The following is a 17,837-nucleotide window of genomic DNA, read 5'->3' as shown; positions in this document are numbered from 1 at the left end:
TCCCCAACACAGAGAGTTTATTTCAGAAGGAACTAAAATAGGCAGTTATGAAACATAACACAGATGACTAATCATGATTTTTCCAACTGTAATTCTGTAGAAGATGAAGCCAGTCTCATTATGCTGTTGTTATTGATACCTATAGTAAAGTCAATGTAGTTATAGCATAGGATGTTCAAAAAATCACATCTTTTACCAACAGAATGACTGAAGTAACCCCTCCTAAACAGTAAGAATAACAAAAATATCGAATTGAGGCACAGTAAGAAGGAAACAGCACTACTTTTCTTTATCAGCTGATAGAACCTGACCCTTACTTACAGAATCCTCTACTTTAATAAGTATTCTTATAGCAGTTTTAAGTCTCCAGAGTACTCTTTAATTATTACTGTTTTACTTGGCAGGAAACAAAAGCAAAAACAAACAAAAACAACAAACCTTCCATATGCACCCATCCAAAAATAAATAAATAAATGAGTGTTTCTATCACCTTTGGAATAGCATTTTTTTTTTTAATTTTTTTTTTAGAAGAACATCCCTTTAACCTACTGAATTGGGCAAAAAACAAAAATACTCTAAACATAACTCATAGTGAAATGGCAACAAAAGTCTAAAGTTTGTAAATAATCTCAATATATGAATAATATCACTGTTAGATTTAAGATGTCTAACAACTAATTTAATGACCACGAAACTGATTAAAAATTTATAAAGAAAGTACTTATTTGTATTGGCATAAGGGCAAAGAGATGCAGTCATGGACCAGGACTCCATTTTGCTAGGTACTACTTTATGTACTATATTGTTTTTTGCCATCCATTAAATACATCTAAACTGCTTATTGAGCTAATACAATTCTTGACAGTGCAGGGTTTTTTTTTCAATTGTAAACAGATGCATAATGGGTAGTTTTACTTTTTATCCTGCTTTTTTGACTGAACACTAATATGGAATCCCTATGCTAAACACTATGACCAATCAGCGATATAAATTTAGTGATGTATGGATAGACTCTCTCAAGCTTAAGTTTTTTTTAATTGTACAGTTGTGTACTAAACACTTGGTGTAGTGTTCTAATTCTAGTGAGTGTAGTTTAATTATATACACCTGTGTAAAGAAACACTGAAGTGTTGCCTGTGCATCACCAGTATAAGTGTAGGATGAACTGAAATGCGATGACTAACACTAAGATTCTGAAACACCACAGTTACTAATATTGTTATTTCCTGGTATAGCCCTGTATACAATGATAACATTAAGGTAATTAATAACAATATTTTAATACAGATATTTAGAATTTAAAGGATAGCACTAGAGCCAGTCAAATACAGACGCTATGAAATTTCTTAAACTGTTCTTTACTCCACAAATCTTATATTTCCCAAATACAATCACAGAAGTAGGGTCAGAAGGGACCTTGTAGATCTTCAAGTCCGAACCCCTCCCGGGGCAGGAGGGAAACTGGGCTCAAGTGACCCCAGCCAGGTAGGCATCGAGCCACTTCTTAAAGACCCCCAGGGTAGGAGCCAGCACCACTTCCCTTGGAAGTTGGTTCCAGATCCTAGCTGCCCTAACTGTGAAGTATTCCTACGGATGTCATAATCTACTGCAAGGGCAAAAACATACTTAACTTTAGGGGTGCACCAATATCAGATATACCGAAAACTGGCTGCATCCGATATCGGCCTGATGGGGCTGATAATCTGGCCAATAAATGCTTGTGTTGGGCACAGCCACAGCGCAGTACTCAGGCAGTGAGAAGCAGAGCTGGCATTGTGGAGAGCTGCCTCCAGCTGGTAAGTTTGGTGTGGTGGAAGGGTAGGGGGAAGGGAAGGGGTGTGTGGGGGCAGATCAATTCCCCCTGCAGTGAGGGAAGGGACAGGGGCAGGTGCTGCCCAAGCAGAGCAGGGGGAGGGGCGGCTCCTGCTGCTGCTTGCACCCCGGGAGGGCATGGGGTGGTGTGCCCCCTGGATCTGCACGGGGCGGGGCTCGGCTCAGAGAGAGCACTGGCAGCACTGGAAGGATGCTGCATCCACCCCAAATTTCGCCACTGCTCTGCTCCTAGTGCTGACGCCACCAGGCACAGCCCCAACTCTTCCCAGCATGTTGGTGGAGGCGGGGAATTGGGCGGCTGGCAGTGGCGGTGCTGGGATCAGAGTGGCAGCAAAATTTGGGATGGATGCAGCATCCTCCCAGCGCTGCCAGCACCCGCTCCGAGTCCAGCTCCCACTGAGAAGAGCGCCATGCAGCCCCGGCTGCAGCCCACTCCACCCAACACAGATCCGGGGAGCACCCCCCAATCCCCATGCCCTCCCAGGGTGCGAGCAGTGGTGGGAGCCACCCCCAACCACAAGCTGCAGCTCCAGCCCCCCCCGAACAGCACCTGCCCTCAACACGGAGAACATTTATCTGCATCCCCCCACATCCCTTTCACCACACCAGACTTACCACGTGGACGCAGCTGTATCGGAAATTGAATTGGTATCGGCTGATACACCTCCTTAAATATAAGCTATTGGTATCAGCCTCAAAAATCTCTATCCGTGCACTCCTACTTAAATTGATTCTTAGTTTCAAAGTACTGGTTAGTATCCGTGTTACAACATCAGTGTACTGAAATTTCTCCTGAAGTTTACCACTTAATACTCAGTCTGATAATAAATGCCCAGCAAAGAAAACACATCTCAGTATAATCGCATTCTCTGGAGAAAAATTATCACAATACTGAATACAGGGATTTATGAATATTGACAAGAAATAGTACAGTTAGAGAGACAGTATTTTAAAACACTATTGCTATTATCAACAACCAGTTAAAGTATTTCATTATGCAGCAGCTAGAGTACCAATCATTTCACTACCCACTCCATATCATAAGTCTCATACTTACCATATGTGGAGCACTGATTGTTGCTTGAAAACCTGCAAAACAAGGAAATATAATATACTGATATAACAGCTAAATTATCACTGTTAACATTCCTATGAATTTTAATTAGAAAATACTGTTAATTCTATCAATACTGTGATGCAAACCCTCATATCAGGCTTTATGTAGCTCTTTTAGTTGCATATTAATATTAGATTTCAAAAGCATGATTAAGGTGTAATGGGGCCCCTGCTCCATTACTGAGAAGGGGAAGCAAGCCCAGGACCCTGCTGCCCAGCCAAGCCCCTGTGAACAGACTCAGTGGTTGAAAGGACCCAAGTAAGCACTCACTAGCAGTGGTGGTAGCATCAGGGACTAGAGTCCTGTACAGGAGCACTGCAGGGTCCAGCAGCAGTAAGTTACCCTGAGGCTGAGCCAGCAAGCCAAATCAGGAAAAATTTGTGGCAGCTCAGGGAGACATGTTACCAACAAGGGGCAGGGCCGGGGCCAGGGCAATACATAAACATAAGCTCAGACCCAGAGGGGGCAATCTGGCCCTGGAGGCAGAAGGGGAAGGAGCCCCACAGTAAGCTGCTTGCTGAAAAAAGCCTGATAGAGATCCTGCCTTCCTGGAGACAGGCCAGTAAAAGAAGCTCAGGGCTGGCAGGGAATGAGACTCAGTATGGATGGGGGATTTCAGATGGCCAGCGTGCTAGAGAACTAAGTTGTAGCCAGTGTGCTGCTGTTCTGGTTTGTATTTTACCTGGTGGCTTGTGGAAGGGACTAAGGGTTTGTTTGGAGGTCCCATTAGTTCCCAAGTGATCATCTTAAGCCCTGCCAGGGGTCAAGCTCAAGGCACAGATTGGAGACAGAGGGCCCAGAGCCTAAAGAAGGGGAGAGCCTGGAGGGCCAGAGGGTCCACAGCCCAAGAAAAGGCAGGATTTGGGGCCAGAGGGCCCCAAGCCCAGAGAAGGGCAGAGCTTAGGGTGAGGCAGAAGACCCAGCTCAAGAAAGGTTTAGATTCAAAGACTGGAAGGGACCTCGGAAGATCATCGGGTCCAGCCCACTTCACCAAGCAGGAAAAATAACTGGGGGCCAGGTGATCCCAGCAAGGTGACTCTCTAGTCTCTTCTTGAAGATTTCCAGGTAGGTGATTGCACCACCTGGTGGTAGATGATTGCACCACCCCTGGAGGGAACTTACTCCACAGTCTGCACACCCTGGCTGCAAAGAAGTTTTTCCTAATTTTGAGCCTGAATCGATTTTCCAGGAGTCTGTGGCCATTACTCCTGGTTTTCACCTTGGGTGCCCTGGTAACCCGTTGCTCACTGAGCCCTTGATGTATTCCCTTAGTGCAGCAGTAAGTTGGTACCAGGTCCCCTCTCAGCCTTATTTTCCTCAGACTGAGTCCAGATCCCATAGCCTTTCCTCGTATGGCTTGCCTTTTAAAGACTCTGATCATACGGGCAGCTATTCTTTGGACTCTCAAAATAGAGAATCCACAGTACTGCTTTAGGAGCAGCGGAGGCAAGTCCAGGGGACCCAGATGGAGCTGGAGGAGGCTTGATACCCGAGGCAGGGCAGAGATCCCTAGTGGGGCAAAACCAGGAGCAGGGGCCCAGAGCCCAGGTAGGGCACAGCCTGAGAGGGCAAGACTTGGGCTGAGACTTGGAAGCCAGGTCTGGTGCAGTGGGACTAAGCTACAGGAACCAGTGAAAGAAAAGGGGCTGAGCCAGAAAGGCCAAAGCCCTGACAAGGGTGTAAAGGCCCGAGGTGGCCTGGCATCAAATTGGGGCCAAATGTCCACTAAAGCCATTAACTGGTAACTTCTGCGAGGCATGGGCATGATGTAAAGGGGTGAATGGAGCCACGTAATTAGCCCTTAAGGCATAGCTGGTGCCCCAGAAGTACCAACTGGCACCTAGAGGAACCAGGGCTTGCCCTGGGACCTATTACACAGCCTCCCTTCCAACCAAATAACTTGATCTAATGCATGGTAGGTGAGTGAGAAGCAGCACCCCATGGCTAGAGTAGTGTGACGGGTCACGGGACCCCCACAGGGTGTACTAGCCTCCTCTGGAGCGTGAGACTAGTCACAAAGATATCAAAAGGTGCATCCATCAACCAAAGGACTGATAAACCCAACTCGGAAATGAATTTAAGAAAATAATTCAAACTACTCTCTCCTAGTCAGTTAATATAGCATTGAAATGTACTTGGAATGAATAAAGTTTCTATACCAGTCAGTCTTCTGCCTGAAAGACAAAATTAAGGGTCTATTGACATGAAGTAAGTTCCAGAAGAGTTCAGAATCCTTTGCTCAACTTGTACTCCCAAATCTTTCTCACTTGAAATGAAAGACTAAGATCACAATCATTTTGGCCCAAATCCTATTCTACCTGGTAGATCTACCTGAACCACACATATGATTGACAACAGCACTGATTTCAGTGTAAAGCAAAGCAAAAACAAACTCTCCATTTACCTGCTAGCAATTAGGTTCAGTGGTTAGGGTACCTGCCTAGGAAGCGAGAACCCTAGGATCTATGCCTCATTCTCCAGATTAATGGGTCAGGCAGGTTTGATAGCACCCTTCACCCAAAACTGTACACAACTAAAAAAGTCTGAAGAGCTATAACATTTCTCAGATGCATCATTAAAGTGATCACCTATTGCATCCTGCATTAACTGAAATTTTGAATTAAAAATATTGACTGGATCAGCTGATGAGGAACTAAAACTATTCCTATAAAAATTAAAGCACTTTTAGATTTAATTCCGTTCTTAACACATACAACTAAATTGTTGAGTTATACCAAATGAAGTACACACAACTTTTACATAAATGTTCTTACCTATTGACTGAGGAGAATCCATATAAGGGTTGCATTTTGCATAGTGGCAACGGTCTGTGGCCAACATTACATCAAATACTTTTTCTGATTTGATTATTCCATTTTCTGAAAAAGAGAGAGAGAATTTTCATGAAAATTGTAGATGAAGAACCATACCTGCAAAAACAGTAATTTGTTTTACATGTTATCTTTGCACTGGCATAAGCTCTTAAGTTACCAACAATCACGGTACTCACTCTTGAATCTGCCTCATGCTTTAAGTTTTGATCAAAATGCAAAACACTGAATTTTAAGCTCTACCACAAAGTTTCCTGTAAATTAAGATGCTTTCAATATTTTGAGACGTTAAAAAGATTTTTAAGGGTTTTTGTTTTTTTTTAAATTTCCCTTATTTTGCAAAGACTGCAAGATTATCACAAGTCTATCCTGGTTTATTATTTAAATATGAACATCAAGAACTTTGTGATACTAGAATAAAAGACCCCCTACACAGGAAGAAAAAAGAAACTTTTATAAATGACAAGCAACAGACATGTCAATTTGATAAATCAATCATTTATTTTCAAGTACTGTTCAACTGTTTTTGTCTTGGCAGAAGCCTCTCTCATATCAAACTCCTACACCATTAGAATGCTATTAATGGGCCTTACCCCATTAAAGTATTCACAAAAGACATCATTTCAAATTTTGCCTGCTCTTCAAAATGAGCCAAAAATGCTTCTGCCATTTTATATGCATGTGTTCAAAGAATGTAGCTATAGAAGTTAAAAGGAAAAGTTAATAAATATCCAAGGATTTAGAACTGTTAAGTTCTATGCTGCTTCCTCATAAACACTATTTTCATATTTCAACCATCTGTTTACACAGAAAATATAAATTAAAGTGAAACAAAATGCTCAATGAAGTTAGATTAAACTAGAGGAATTTTTTAAATTATTTTAAGTGGGACTTCAGCATTTTTGAAAATTCAGCCCCAAGGCCTAGCAAATTTAAAAGCTATTTCTTGAAATGGCTACTGCACTGACCTGATTATAATTATTTCTATGCCTTTTCAAGTAGAAAGCAAAAAATCCCCAAACCTGTATCTAAGTACCCAAACAAAACTTGCTTAACTTTTTTCTGTAGACAAAAAACCAAAAGGAAGAAAAAACCTACAATATATACCAAGGAGGGTGCACAAAGAACATGCCTCCAAAACATGGGGACAAAGATATTAAGAGTAATGTCTTATACAGCCTTATTCTTAATTTAGGGTACTCCTATCTCTGACTCACATGGCCTTCTAGCTAAAATTCTTTCCCATATCACATTACACACGCTGCCTGTTCTGACTTCATTCTGGATGGTAAGCTATATTAATTCTGTATTCAAGTCAAATCCTTACTTAGCTACATATAAAACTTTTTAATGTGGAAATATTAATGCCAAATATATTTTATTTTAAGACTTGTGGTGGCTCATAAATTTCCTTCTCATCATTTGCTGCCACCATGTTAGGTACTGTTCAAACAGCAGGGGTAGGGACAAAGAAATACTCCACGGAGTGGCTAGTTAATGAATGTATGAATGTCAAGGAGCTTCTGAGACGAAACAGGACACATGGGTATTCAGGAAGTGAGAGTTGGGACCTCTCATGACCATCTCTGGAGCAAATCCAAAATATATATATATATATATATATATATATATATATATATATATATATATATATAAAATCTGTTCCTTTGCCTTTTTTAATAGTTAAGACAACTTTGCATTTATTTTATGCAAGGGGTAATTTTTAATATTAAAATGATTTTTCCCTGTAAAGGAATATTGATAAATCGCTCAGCTTTAAAACAGTTTTCCCTTTTCTGTAAGATATTCATGTATATTCAAAATTATACATTTTGGAAATATGTGAGGAAAGAAAAATGGAGAGAAGTTAGACACTATAAACTGATTACTGCTACTGCTATCATTATCTGTGAAGCAGGAAAAAAACAAACAAACAAACAAACAAACGAAACTGTAGATTAAAACCAAAAAGGGAAAAAAGGTTTATCTAGAATTTAAAAAAATCCACCCTCCTCCCACCATACACAGCCAGAAGTTTTCCCAGGAAACTACATTCAATTTATGCGGAATTGAAGATCTTTCTCTCTCTCTCTCTCTTTTTTTTTTTTTTTTTTTTTTTTTAATTCCTAGGCCTTCATAGATGCAAAACAGCTTTCTACAAATGAACTAATACAATGGGTTCCTCTACATGTGTACTTTATCACTGGGTTAACCAATCAGCTCCGTAGTAAAGCATCCCTGTCCACGTTTGTTCATACTGAGGCACAATAAATTAATTACCTCCGACACAGGATAATACTGTCCAGGACAGATAGTATCCTATGGCAGAGTAATTTATGCTGCCAACACACGTGTAGCTGGTGACCGAGGCTGGCAGGGCATGAGAGTGCTACAGTGCAGGGGCTGCCTGCCAGCTGGCTCCACACTGTTGCACCCTCATGTCCCAGCCAGCCATTCCTCTGCCGCTCAACACCACAACCCAGAGCTCAGGGCTGCTTCCCCCCAAGCTCTAACTGCTGGGTCCCTGGTCACACATGTATATGTTATGCCAGCTTGGGAGCTGTTGACTCTGGTGGAAACTGCACCACAGTCTATTGCTCCATGCTAATTGCACATGTAGATACACCCAATGCTGCCTTCTTTCTTCTAAGCAGCAGGGTGGATTTGATTTAAATGACGATTTAAATCACTGGTCAGGAGGCTTCAATTTAATCATTGTTTTCTACAAAAAGTGCACTCTTGTTATTTGATATCCAGGTTGTAGCCGTACTAGTCTAGAGGCAAAAGGAATCAAAACTCGTGATAGAGGTGGCATCTTTTATTAGACCAACTAGATTTTTGCAAAAAAGTTCTTTAATTATAGCTTTTGGGCACATGCACCCTTCTTCAGGCATCAGAGAAAAGATTGTAAAAGTCCTCCTGGGTAGAAACAAAAGTTCTTATTTCATAGGAGAGTTAAAGGTGTGGTAAAAATCTCCTGTTTAGAGCGGTTCATTTTATAGGCAGATTAGGCTCAGAGAAAAGTTGGAATAGCTTGTTTACCTCAAAGCTGTTTGGTGGTAAAGCAGGATGTAAACAGACTGTTCTAACATTTCTCTGTTGCATCTATTTTGTCATGATTTTGTTCACAAAATTGTTATCAGATTAAGCCAGATCTCAATATATCACTCAAAACAGTCTACTACCGAGGTTCCATCACATGTCTTATGGAAGACTTAGTTTGGTTCTACCTGCCTTCTTCAGGACAGCTGCTGCAAAGCGGTCATTATGGAAGTATTTTGTATTTTCAATAAAATGCTGATCAAAATGTTTCTTTTATTTCTACTGCCCATCTCTCCATGCATTCATCTCCAGACTCTTACTCCTTGCCAGATCTACTCCATCCCCAATCCTCTATTCATTTAATTTCTTGAAACTTTGCACTTTTAAGAGACATAAGGGCTTGACTCTGTGTACATGTGTACAGGTAAACTTGCAGAGAAACAATAGGGCCAATGGGTAGGTAATCAGCAGGGATCCTGGTTTTCTCCTATTTAAAAAAATCCCCGATTTTCAATTAAAAAAAGTAAACCCAAATCCACATTTTTCTGTGATTAAAAAGAAACACCACTATATATATATAGTGCACAACATAGGGCACAATACATTTTTATTTATATTTATATATGGTGTTTCATTTAAATCATGGGAAAATGTGGGGTTACATTTTTAACTGAAAACGGAATTTATTTAAATCAGAGAAAACCAGGATCCCTGGTAATCAGGTCTCTTATCTCTCACCTCCATATACTGCTGTTAACAAGGATGTTGTTATCTCTAGAGAGACAAATCCAGTTTGAGAACTGAAACTAAGCATCAGAGATACTTAATGGGATCTTCTGGTCTGAGCACTGAGTCCCACTGGGTAGAGTGGTTTCCTTTAATCTTTACTAATGTACAGAGAAGCCTCTGGGAACCCCATAAGATTGTGCCTCTAATATAGTCCATGATCTATTGTGACCTATTTGTAAAACTTTTCTAAAAAGGTTACACAAATATATTGTCTCAAATAGTATATAAATTAGAAGTTATAATCCCTAATCCATGATGATATCTTTAAGATTTAACATCTCTTAAATTAAAACAATACTTATATAGGTTGGTTTTTTTTAAAGCATCTTTAAAAAACCCAAAAACAATTAAATAAAAAAAAAACATTGATTTTTATCCACTCTAAGCAGTTTCAGCACGTTTGTTATTGTTCTTACCCATCTCTCACTATACAAGAGCCCAAAAATCATTCAAAAATATTGTCAGTTTTCTTTCTGTACAGAATCATACCATGAAAATCAATAAAAATCAAATTAGTTTCACTCTACCTCTACTTTGAAAAGCTGTAAACTGCAGCAAAGGCAGGCCCTGGAGCTCTTCACTAAAGAGGAACCGTAAGATGCTGAAGTCTAGGAAAGTAAAGTAGTAAAGATCCTCTCTCCTCAGAAGACAAGAAATTGAAGGAGGAGGGGAGAGAAATACTCCCATTATAGGTGGTGTCTACCAGAAGAGTGGCAACACAAAAACTCACAAACCTGCCTGATAGCAACAGGAACACCCATGGAGAATGAAATGTGGAAAAACTACTTCTCTTATAGAAGGAAGCAAGACATTGGAGAGCTTCAAATTCAGATGCCTAAGCAAAAGGTGGCTTCATCTGTTAACTAGGAAATCAGGAAAACTTTCCTAGTGGGCATCTTTCTCTTCTAATCATTTCCCATTTGAACTTTGTCATGCAGTCACACCTTTACTCTCGCTCTCACTCCTCCTTCCCCCCCAGAGTGGTCAAGAGGTAATTAATGCTGCAGCTTTTGCTTTTCAGCCACTCAGTGGAGGAGAGGTGGGGGGAGAGCAAAATTGAAAGCACCATTGTGCCACAAACTTCTGCAGTGATTAAGGTAAATCCCTAACTATAGACAAGTGCTGCTTAAAAGTGTTTACAGAGTTCCTGTGCTAAAACTTGCAGCAGTTTCAAAAATGCTCATAGATTTAGCTTATCTCGAATTGATGCATGTGTGTTAAGTTCCCTACATGCAAATTGCTACAGGTGTACTTATTTCAAGGTCAGTGTTTTCAAGATTTGCCCCTCACTTCCATGTGCTCAGGGAGAGCAGAGTCTGACAGCAAGGGGTGGGGGGAGAAAAGGGGCTGCTGAAAGAAGAAATTGAGGGGGCAGAGAACAAGAGGGCTACCCAGCCCTCCCTCTTCTCTCCCCCCCCTGCCCCCCACCAACATTTATTTTCCCTGCTGTAGCTGTGGGAAGGGAACAAATTCAAGGGGAGCCCCCCAATAATTAGATTCTATAACAGAAAATGTATAAATTTGTTATAATTTTCCAATATACTGGATTTAATTATTGGAGGAGTGAGCTAATATTTAAGCACATATGGTATTTTTCAAGCCCCTGGAACAAAATAAGGTGTGATTACTACACTAAATAAGCAATTTCAAAAAGAAGAACCAAAACATTTTAAATAGTGGTCAGAGAGATCAAGTAAATGATGTGACTATATTCTAAAGTTTTGCCATAATATAAGGGTACACTGATAAAGATTTTTTGGGCTGATACCCATGGTTGATTATTAACCAGCCATATCGGCAGATACCAATCTCATTGCCAATATGCATCCCTGCAGCTTGGGGAGCAGTGTGTGGCTGATAAGTCTGCTGAGGGAAACAGGGAGGGGCTGGGGGGCAGATTGAGGCTCCCACAGTGAGGGAGTGGGGCAGGGACAGGGCCAGATGCTGCCCAGCCATGGCAGGGTAGGGCATGGGACAGAGCCACAGATCATCCAGGGGGCCCAGGAGGGGTGGGGGGAGGGAGCTCCCACCTCTGCGCATACCCACAGGGGATGCTCGGGGGGCATGTGCCCCCCAGATCTCCGCGTGGGGCAAGGGCAGGCTGCTTGAGCACTTGGAGCTGGAGGCTGTGCTGGGTTCTTCCCAGCAGGGGCTGGGCCCAGGCTACACTCGGGGTGGGCAGCAGTGCTGCTGGGAGAGGGGCTACAGGGTAGGCTATGGCCACCCAAAAATTTGCCATAGTCCCCCCCTCCCAGCACCGCCACCACCTGCCCCAAGCGGAGCCCAGTCCCAGCCCCTGCTGGGAAAAGCCCAGCACAGCCTCCAGCCCTGAGCATACAGCAGGCAGCCCACCCTCGCCCTGCACACAGAAGCAGTTGTCCTCCATTCCTCCCTCATGGGTGCATGCAACGATGGGACCCACCCCCCCGCTTCACACCTCCCTGTGCCCTCCAGACAAGTCACAGCTCCACTCTGTGCCAGCTGGGCAGCGCCTGCCCCACTCCCCCTCTCACCACAGGGGCCTTGATCTGTCCCCGCCCCTTCCTCCCCACAGACTTACCAGCCAGACACTGCTCTCCAAGCTGCTGGGCTGCACTCCTGGCTGCAGCATTTATCGGTGATATTGTCGGCCACATCATCCGAAAAAAAAACGATTGCCAATAAGATCAATTTTCCTTGTGTTGGTGCTGATATGGTATGGGCTGATGTATCAGTACACCTCTACCATGTTTCCCTGTATTAATATTACCAGGGAAAGGTATTAAAATTTTTACTAGACAACCGTTGTAGCTAAGAAAAATAGAATTGATATAGAAATGTAAAGACACCTGGACTTGGAATAATCCAGCAACTCATAAAACAGAGCATTCACACCTCTTCCACACTGTCTTCCTGCTCTCTAGGGTCAAAGTTTTAAATAACATAGTCTTCAAAATAAGAACCAAGTAAAACTGATGCAGTAAGGTCACCCTGTACAGCATGACCTGAAACAATAGCTCTGAGGTGTAACCTGCCCCACTTTTCTCACAAGGTAAAAACTCAGATGGCCATTAATACTTTGAACAACACTGTTCACATCTTTGCAACCTAAAACATACGTCTACTCTTACCTGTTGATCCAGCAGTTGCCACTGATAAACTACCAGAGCAGATGGACACCTCAGCACTTCTAGTGGCTTTGTGCAACCCAAATATAGCAGCCTCTGCACGAAGTCTGTTGCAGTCAGCAGAAAATGAGGGAGCCTCTACATGAGCCTTCAGCCAGCTGCCTGGCAGCAACATAAGCTTAATTCCACTCAGAGGTAGAGTAATTCTAGGAGCAGAAAAGGACAGCTCCACTGCCGCAGACAGACAGGCTTTCTGAGTATGCATGCACTCTGCTGGCAGAACTATAGATTAAGTAGACCCAAGAAAAAGCAGGGGATCATATAATGAAGATTTGTAAGCATCTATTCAGTTTGGTCCCCACAAGCAAACGGGTTAGGGAGAATACAGCCACACCTCTCCTTGCCCACCAAGAAGCCAATCACTATGAACACTGAACTCCTCACAAGGCAAGGCAGTAGTCCTCAAAACTTTTTAGCCTCAAGGGACCCCTCCATAGCTTTTCTGAATTTCACTGTACCCAGAGCTACAATCTAAAAATCAGGAAAAATAGGGAAGGGTGTCTTGAGGCTAAAAAGGTAAAGAACTACTGATCTAGTTGGTGCTAGCTGAGGGCAGTGGGGGCAGGACTTCCATACCTTATTCTTTCTACCATCTGCCCTCTCCCCACCCCTGATCTGTACCTAAGAGGGCAAGGGCAGTAGCCACTGCCAAGGCTGCTCCTACAGGGTCTTACAGACTGGTGTGTGCCCCTGCAGCCCTCCTTGCAGTCCTGGGAGCATGGGAGAAAAGTAGGACACAAGCCAGTTTGTTAAGTGTGGCTCTGGTCCCACTTCCACCCAGAGCATGCTGCTGGGACAGTAGGAGCAGGTGGCACAGAGGCTGCCAGGGAGCTGCTGGGAGGGCATCAGCAGTGGCAATCCCCAGAGGAGCAGTCAAAGATGCCACTAACTGGAGCAGGTATAAGACAGATCTACGCGGCCGTGACAGCATGAAGTCAGGGTTTCTACGGAGACCAGCCCCAGCAGCGTTGACAGGGAGTGCAGCTGGGCAGGAAGCTGCTACGAGGCCAGGATTCATAGATGTTAGGGTCGGAAGGGACCTCAATAGATCATCGAGTCCGACCCCCTGCAGAGGCAGGAAAGAGTGCTGGGTTTAGATGACCCCAGCTAGATACTCATCTAACCTCCTCTTGAAGACTCCCAGGGTAGGGGAGAGCACCACCACCCTTGGGAGCCCGTTCCAGACCTTGGCCACTCGAACTGTGAAGAAGTTCTTCCTAATGTCTAGTCTAAATCTGCTCTCTGCCAGCTTGTGGCCATTATTTCTTGTAACCCCCGGGGGCGCCTTGGTGAATAAAACCTCACCAATTCCCTTCTGTGCCCCTGTGATGAACTTATAGGCAGCCACAAGGTCACCTCTCAACCTTCTCTTGCGGAGGCTGAAGAGGTCCAGGTGCCCCAGTCTCTCCTCATAGGGCTTGGCCTGCAAGCCCTTAACCATATGAGTGGCCCTTCTCTGGACCCTCTCTCCAGGTTATCCATATCTCTCTTGAAGTGTGGTGCCCAAAATTGCACGCGGTATTCCAACTGCGGTCTGACCAGTGCCCAATAGAGGGGAATTATCACCTCCTTGGTTCTGTTCGTCATGCATCTGCTGATGCACGATAAAGTGCCATTAGCTTTTCTGATGACTTCGTCACACTGACGACTCATGTTCATCCTGGAGTCCACTAGGACTCCAAGATCCCTTTCCGCTTCCGTTCTGCCAAGCAGGTCCCCTAGGCAGTAGGTATGCTAGACATTTTTCCTCCCTAGGTGCAGCACTTTGCATTTCTCCTTGTTGAATTGCATTCTGTTGTTTTCTGCCCATATGTCCAACCTGTCCAGGTCTGCTTGTAGTTGTTCCCTGCCCTCCGGCGTGTCCACTTCTCCCCACAGTTTTGTGTCATCCGCAAACTTGGACAGAGTACAGCGACTTGGAAGAGGGAGTGAAGTGATGAAGACATTGAAGAGTATCAGTCCAAGGACCGAGCCCTGCGGGACCCCACTGTAACTCCCCACTTTTCTCCCATGCTTCCAGGTCGATACCAACCCATCCACTACGACTCTCTGGGTATGACCCTCTAGCCAATTCGCCACCCACCGGACCATGCAGTCATCCAAGTCACAGCCTCTTAACTTGTTCACCAGTATGGTGTGGGATACCGTATCGAAGGCCTTCCTGAAGTCTAAGTAAACGACGTCAACCCCTACTCCTGCGTCCAGGTGCTTTGCAATCTGGTCATAAAAAGGGACTAGATTAGTCAGGCATGATCTACTTGCTACGAACCCGTGCTGGTTTCCCCTCAGCATAATTTTTTCTGCTGGGCTCTCGCAAATGTGAGCCTTGATAATTTTTTCAAAGACTTTGCCAAGGATGGAGGTGAGACTGACTGGCCTAATAGTTGCCTGGGTCCTCCTTCCTCCCCTTCTTGAAAATGGGGACCACACTGGCCCTTTTCCAGTCCTCCAGAACCTAGCCCGTGCGCCATGAGCGTTCAAATATTACCGCCAATGGCTGTGCAATGACGTCAGCCAGTGCCTTCAGTACCCTCGGATGGAGCTCATCCGGGCCTGCCAACTTAAACGCATCCAGTTCCTCCAAGTGCCTCTGCACCATCTCAGGGTCTGCTCTTGGTAGTCTGGCACCCTGCTGCTGCCTCTCTACAATCCCAGTGAGAGACTTGTCTTGCCCCTCGCTTAGGAAAACTGAGGCAAAGAACTTATTGAGGAGTTTAGCCTTGTCCCCCCTGTCCGTCACCAATTGCTTATGCCCATTTAGTAGAGGTCCTATTCCACCCTGGGCCTTCCTTTTACTCCCTATATATCTAAAAAATAATTTTTTGTTATCCTTAATTTGGGATGCCATCCTCAGCTCCATGGTAGCTTTGCCCTGTCTAACTGCCTCCCTACAAGCGCCGGACTTCCATACCTTATTCTTTCCACTGTCTGCCTTCTCCCCACCTCTGATCTGTACCTAAGGGGGCGAGGGCAGTAGCCACTGCCAAGGCTGCTCCTACAGGGTCTTACAGGCTGGTGTGTGCCCCTGCAGCCCTCCTTGCAGTCCTGGGAGCATGGGAGAAAAGTAGGAGACAAGCCAATTTGCTAAGTGTGGCTCTGGTCCCACTTCTCTTCCCTCCCTACCTCCCTGGCCCCCATGCTGTCATGGCCCACCACTGCTGGGGTCTCCCTAGAAACCAGCCACAGCAAAGTGGGCAGGGGCTGATGGGAAATGGAGTCCACTGCAGGCCCGATCTGGCCTATGGCCCAGGCTTTGCCCACCCCTGCTTTAAACCAAGGGGCAAGAGGGCAGTTCTCAGCTGCTTCCATCCAACGTGCAAAAACAGCTCAACATCTTTCTGCACCGACACCTACATACCTAGGCATCATACTACTTTGACTTTCAAGGAATGCATTCCCCAAGATCTCACTGGAAATAAAAAAAAAAAAAAAAAAAGGGTAAAACCACCTGTTCAGCAAATCAGCTCATTCAACCTAGGAAACCAATGCACAGACACTGAGAACTCCAGGCTCACCTTGTGCTATTCCGTAACAGAGCACAGATGCCTGGTGTGACCCAACTCTTCTCACACCAAGCTAGTAAACACTCACCTGATGTAAAACCAGACACATAACAGGCACTATGAAAACCATCAGATGGGCCTAGTTGCTGCTATATCCAGCATCTGGAAAGCACATTGCAGAACCTGTGACATTACATCTACCTTTGTTTGACAACATTAATTCATTGACCACATTTTACATCAAGTCATTCTGTTTGGACAGTTTTCTCTAGGCAAGAGGTTCCCAACCACCAGGTCGCAGCCCGGTATCAGACCACAGAAGGTTGGCTGCAGGGTCGTGGCATGAGCCCTCTGTTTGGAGCCCTGTCCGTTTGCCCAGATGAGCGGCTTCCGCCACCAGCTGTCACACGCTGGGCAGCGGGGCAGCCCCGGGAGGGAGGTAGCCGGCTCTATTCGCCCCATCCCACTCCCATGCCAGTCTACAATATAGAAAAGGTTGGGAACTACTGCTCTAGGCAACCTCAGTGTTGCCTCCAAAACAGCCTATGCTAGGTCAAGGATGGCCAGTCTTTGGCACAAGGGCAGCCTGGGACAGGACAGCATGTGCCTGATAAGGGACAGGACAGGCAGCACAGTAGTAGATAGGGCAGGAAACAGGAAGCAGAGCAAAAGATGAAATGGGGGGGACAGGAGGGCAAAAAGAAAGCAGTGCAGGAAATTAGGCAGGAAATACAAAGTAGGGAGCAGAAAGCAGAGCAGCAGATCTGGCAGGGGAAGGGGATCAGAGTGGCACTTGGGGTGGGTACAGGGCTAATATGTGGCACACCTACTAAAAACATTGGCCCCCACTGCTAGGTGGCTAGAACAAGCTTCAAATGTAGCTAGCTTGTGGCAAATATAATAGTTCAGCCCACTAATTTAAACCTCATACCATGACAGAGGCAAAAGCTTAATTGCTTTAAATGCGTGGCACACAATTGCAAGCAGGGCTTTTGCTGCTACAGTTAAGAAATGTGGGCCACATACTTGCAGACTGCACCTTTTATTAAGTGCTTCTTCATTCATTCCTTTACAGTTAATGCTATATTCCCTATCTAGCAGATGAATGATAAAGGTGCAGGCGAACAAGCTTGATAAGGCTGCGTAAATGAAATTGCAATATATTGACATCTCATGCAATAAAGATGCCATTCTACAGAAGCTTGACCACAAAACTAACTTTGGTTTCCCTACTGGAAAAACATATAGTGAATTCCTACACCCTCAGGTAATTTGAGAAAGATGTTTGTGTCACAATTAGAAGATGTAAAATGCATTTATCGTAGTAAGATACATTTATGGCACTAATTATTAAGCTCCCGACTAGATCAATGGAACACACAAATTCTTATAAGCAACACAGAGCAATAAAGAAAGACAATACAACCTAAGCTATATGCAGGTACAACCAAGTTACAGAACCATTTGAGCTTTCAATGCAGTGTCAGTAATTACTGAAATTGCATGTTTTCTACAACGAAATAGAAAAATTAATTTTAAAAGCATTTCATCATTT

At 44.2% G+C, this 17,837-nt stretch overlaps 1 protein-coding gene across 4 annotated transcripts in view; it reads right to left on the bottom strand.

Moving 5' to 3' along the window:
• PCMT1 (protein-L-isoaspartate (D-aspartate) O-methyltransferase) overlaps positions 1-17,837 on the bottom strand; it is a 62,832-nt gene that overhangs the window by 36,985 nt on the left and 8,010 nt on the right. For 3 of the 4 annotated variants that reach the window (XR_002090550.2, XM_006262047.4, XM_006262046.4), the window contains exons 2-3: positions 5,725-5,829; positions 2,891-2,922 (exon numbers count right to left, since the gene is read on the bottom strand). Coding sequence is in view for 3 of the 4 variants with exons in the window: in XM_006262047.4 (XP_006262109.3) it covers positions 2,891-2,922; positions 5,725-5,829 (137 nt within the window). In the remaining variant the exon portion in view is untranslated. Of the gene's footprint in view, positions 1-2,890; positions 2,923-5,724; positions 5,830-12,172; positions 12,347-17,837 lie in introns of all 4 variants that reach the window. The other variant, XM_059713928.1, reaches the window with a different exon arrangement.

The sequence above is a fragment of the Alligator mississippiensis genome, chromosome 1 (genome assembly GCF_030867095.1).
Source record: "Alligator mississippiensis isolate rAllMis1 chromosome 1, rAllMis1, whole genome shotgun sequence".
Lineage (NCBI taxonomy): Eukaryota > Metazoa > Chordata > Crocodylia > Alligatoridae > Alligator > Alligator mississippiensis.
Note: the sequence above shows the minus strand (reverse complement) of the source record. Positions and strands in the feature narration are given on the sequence as shown.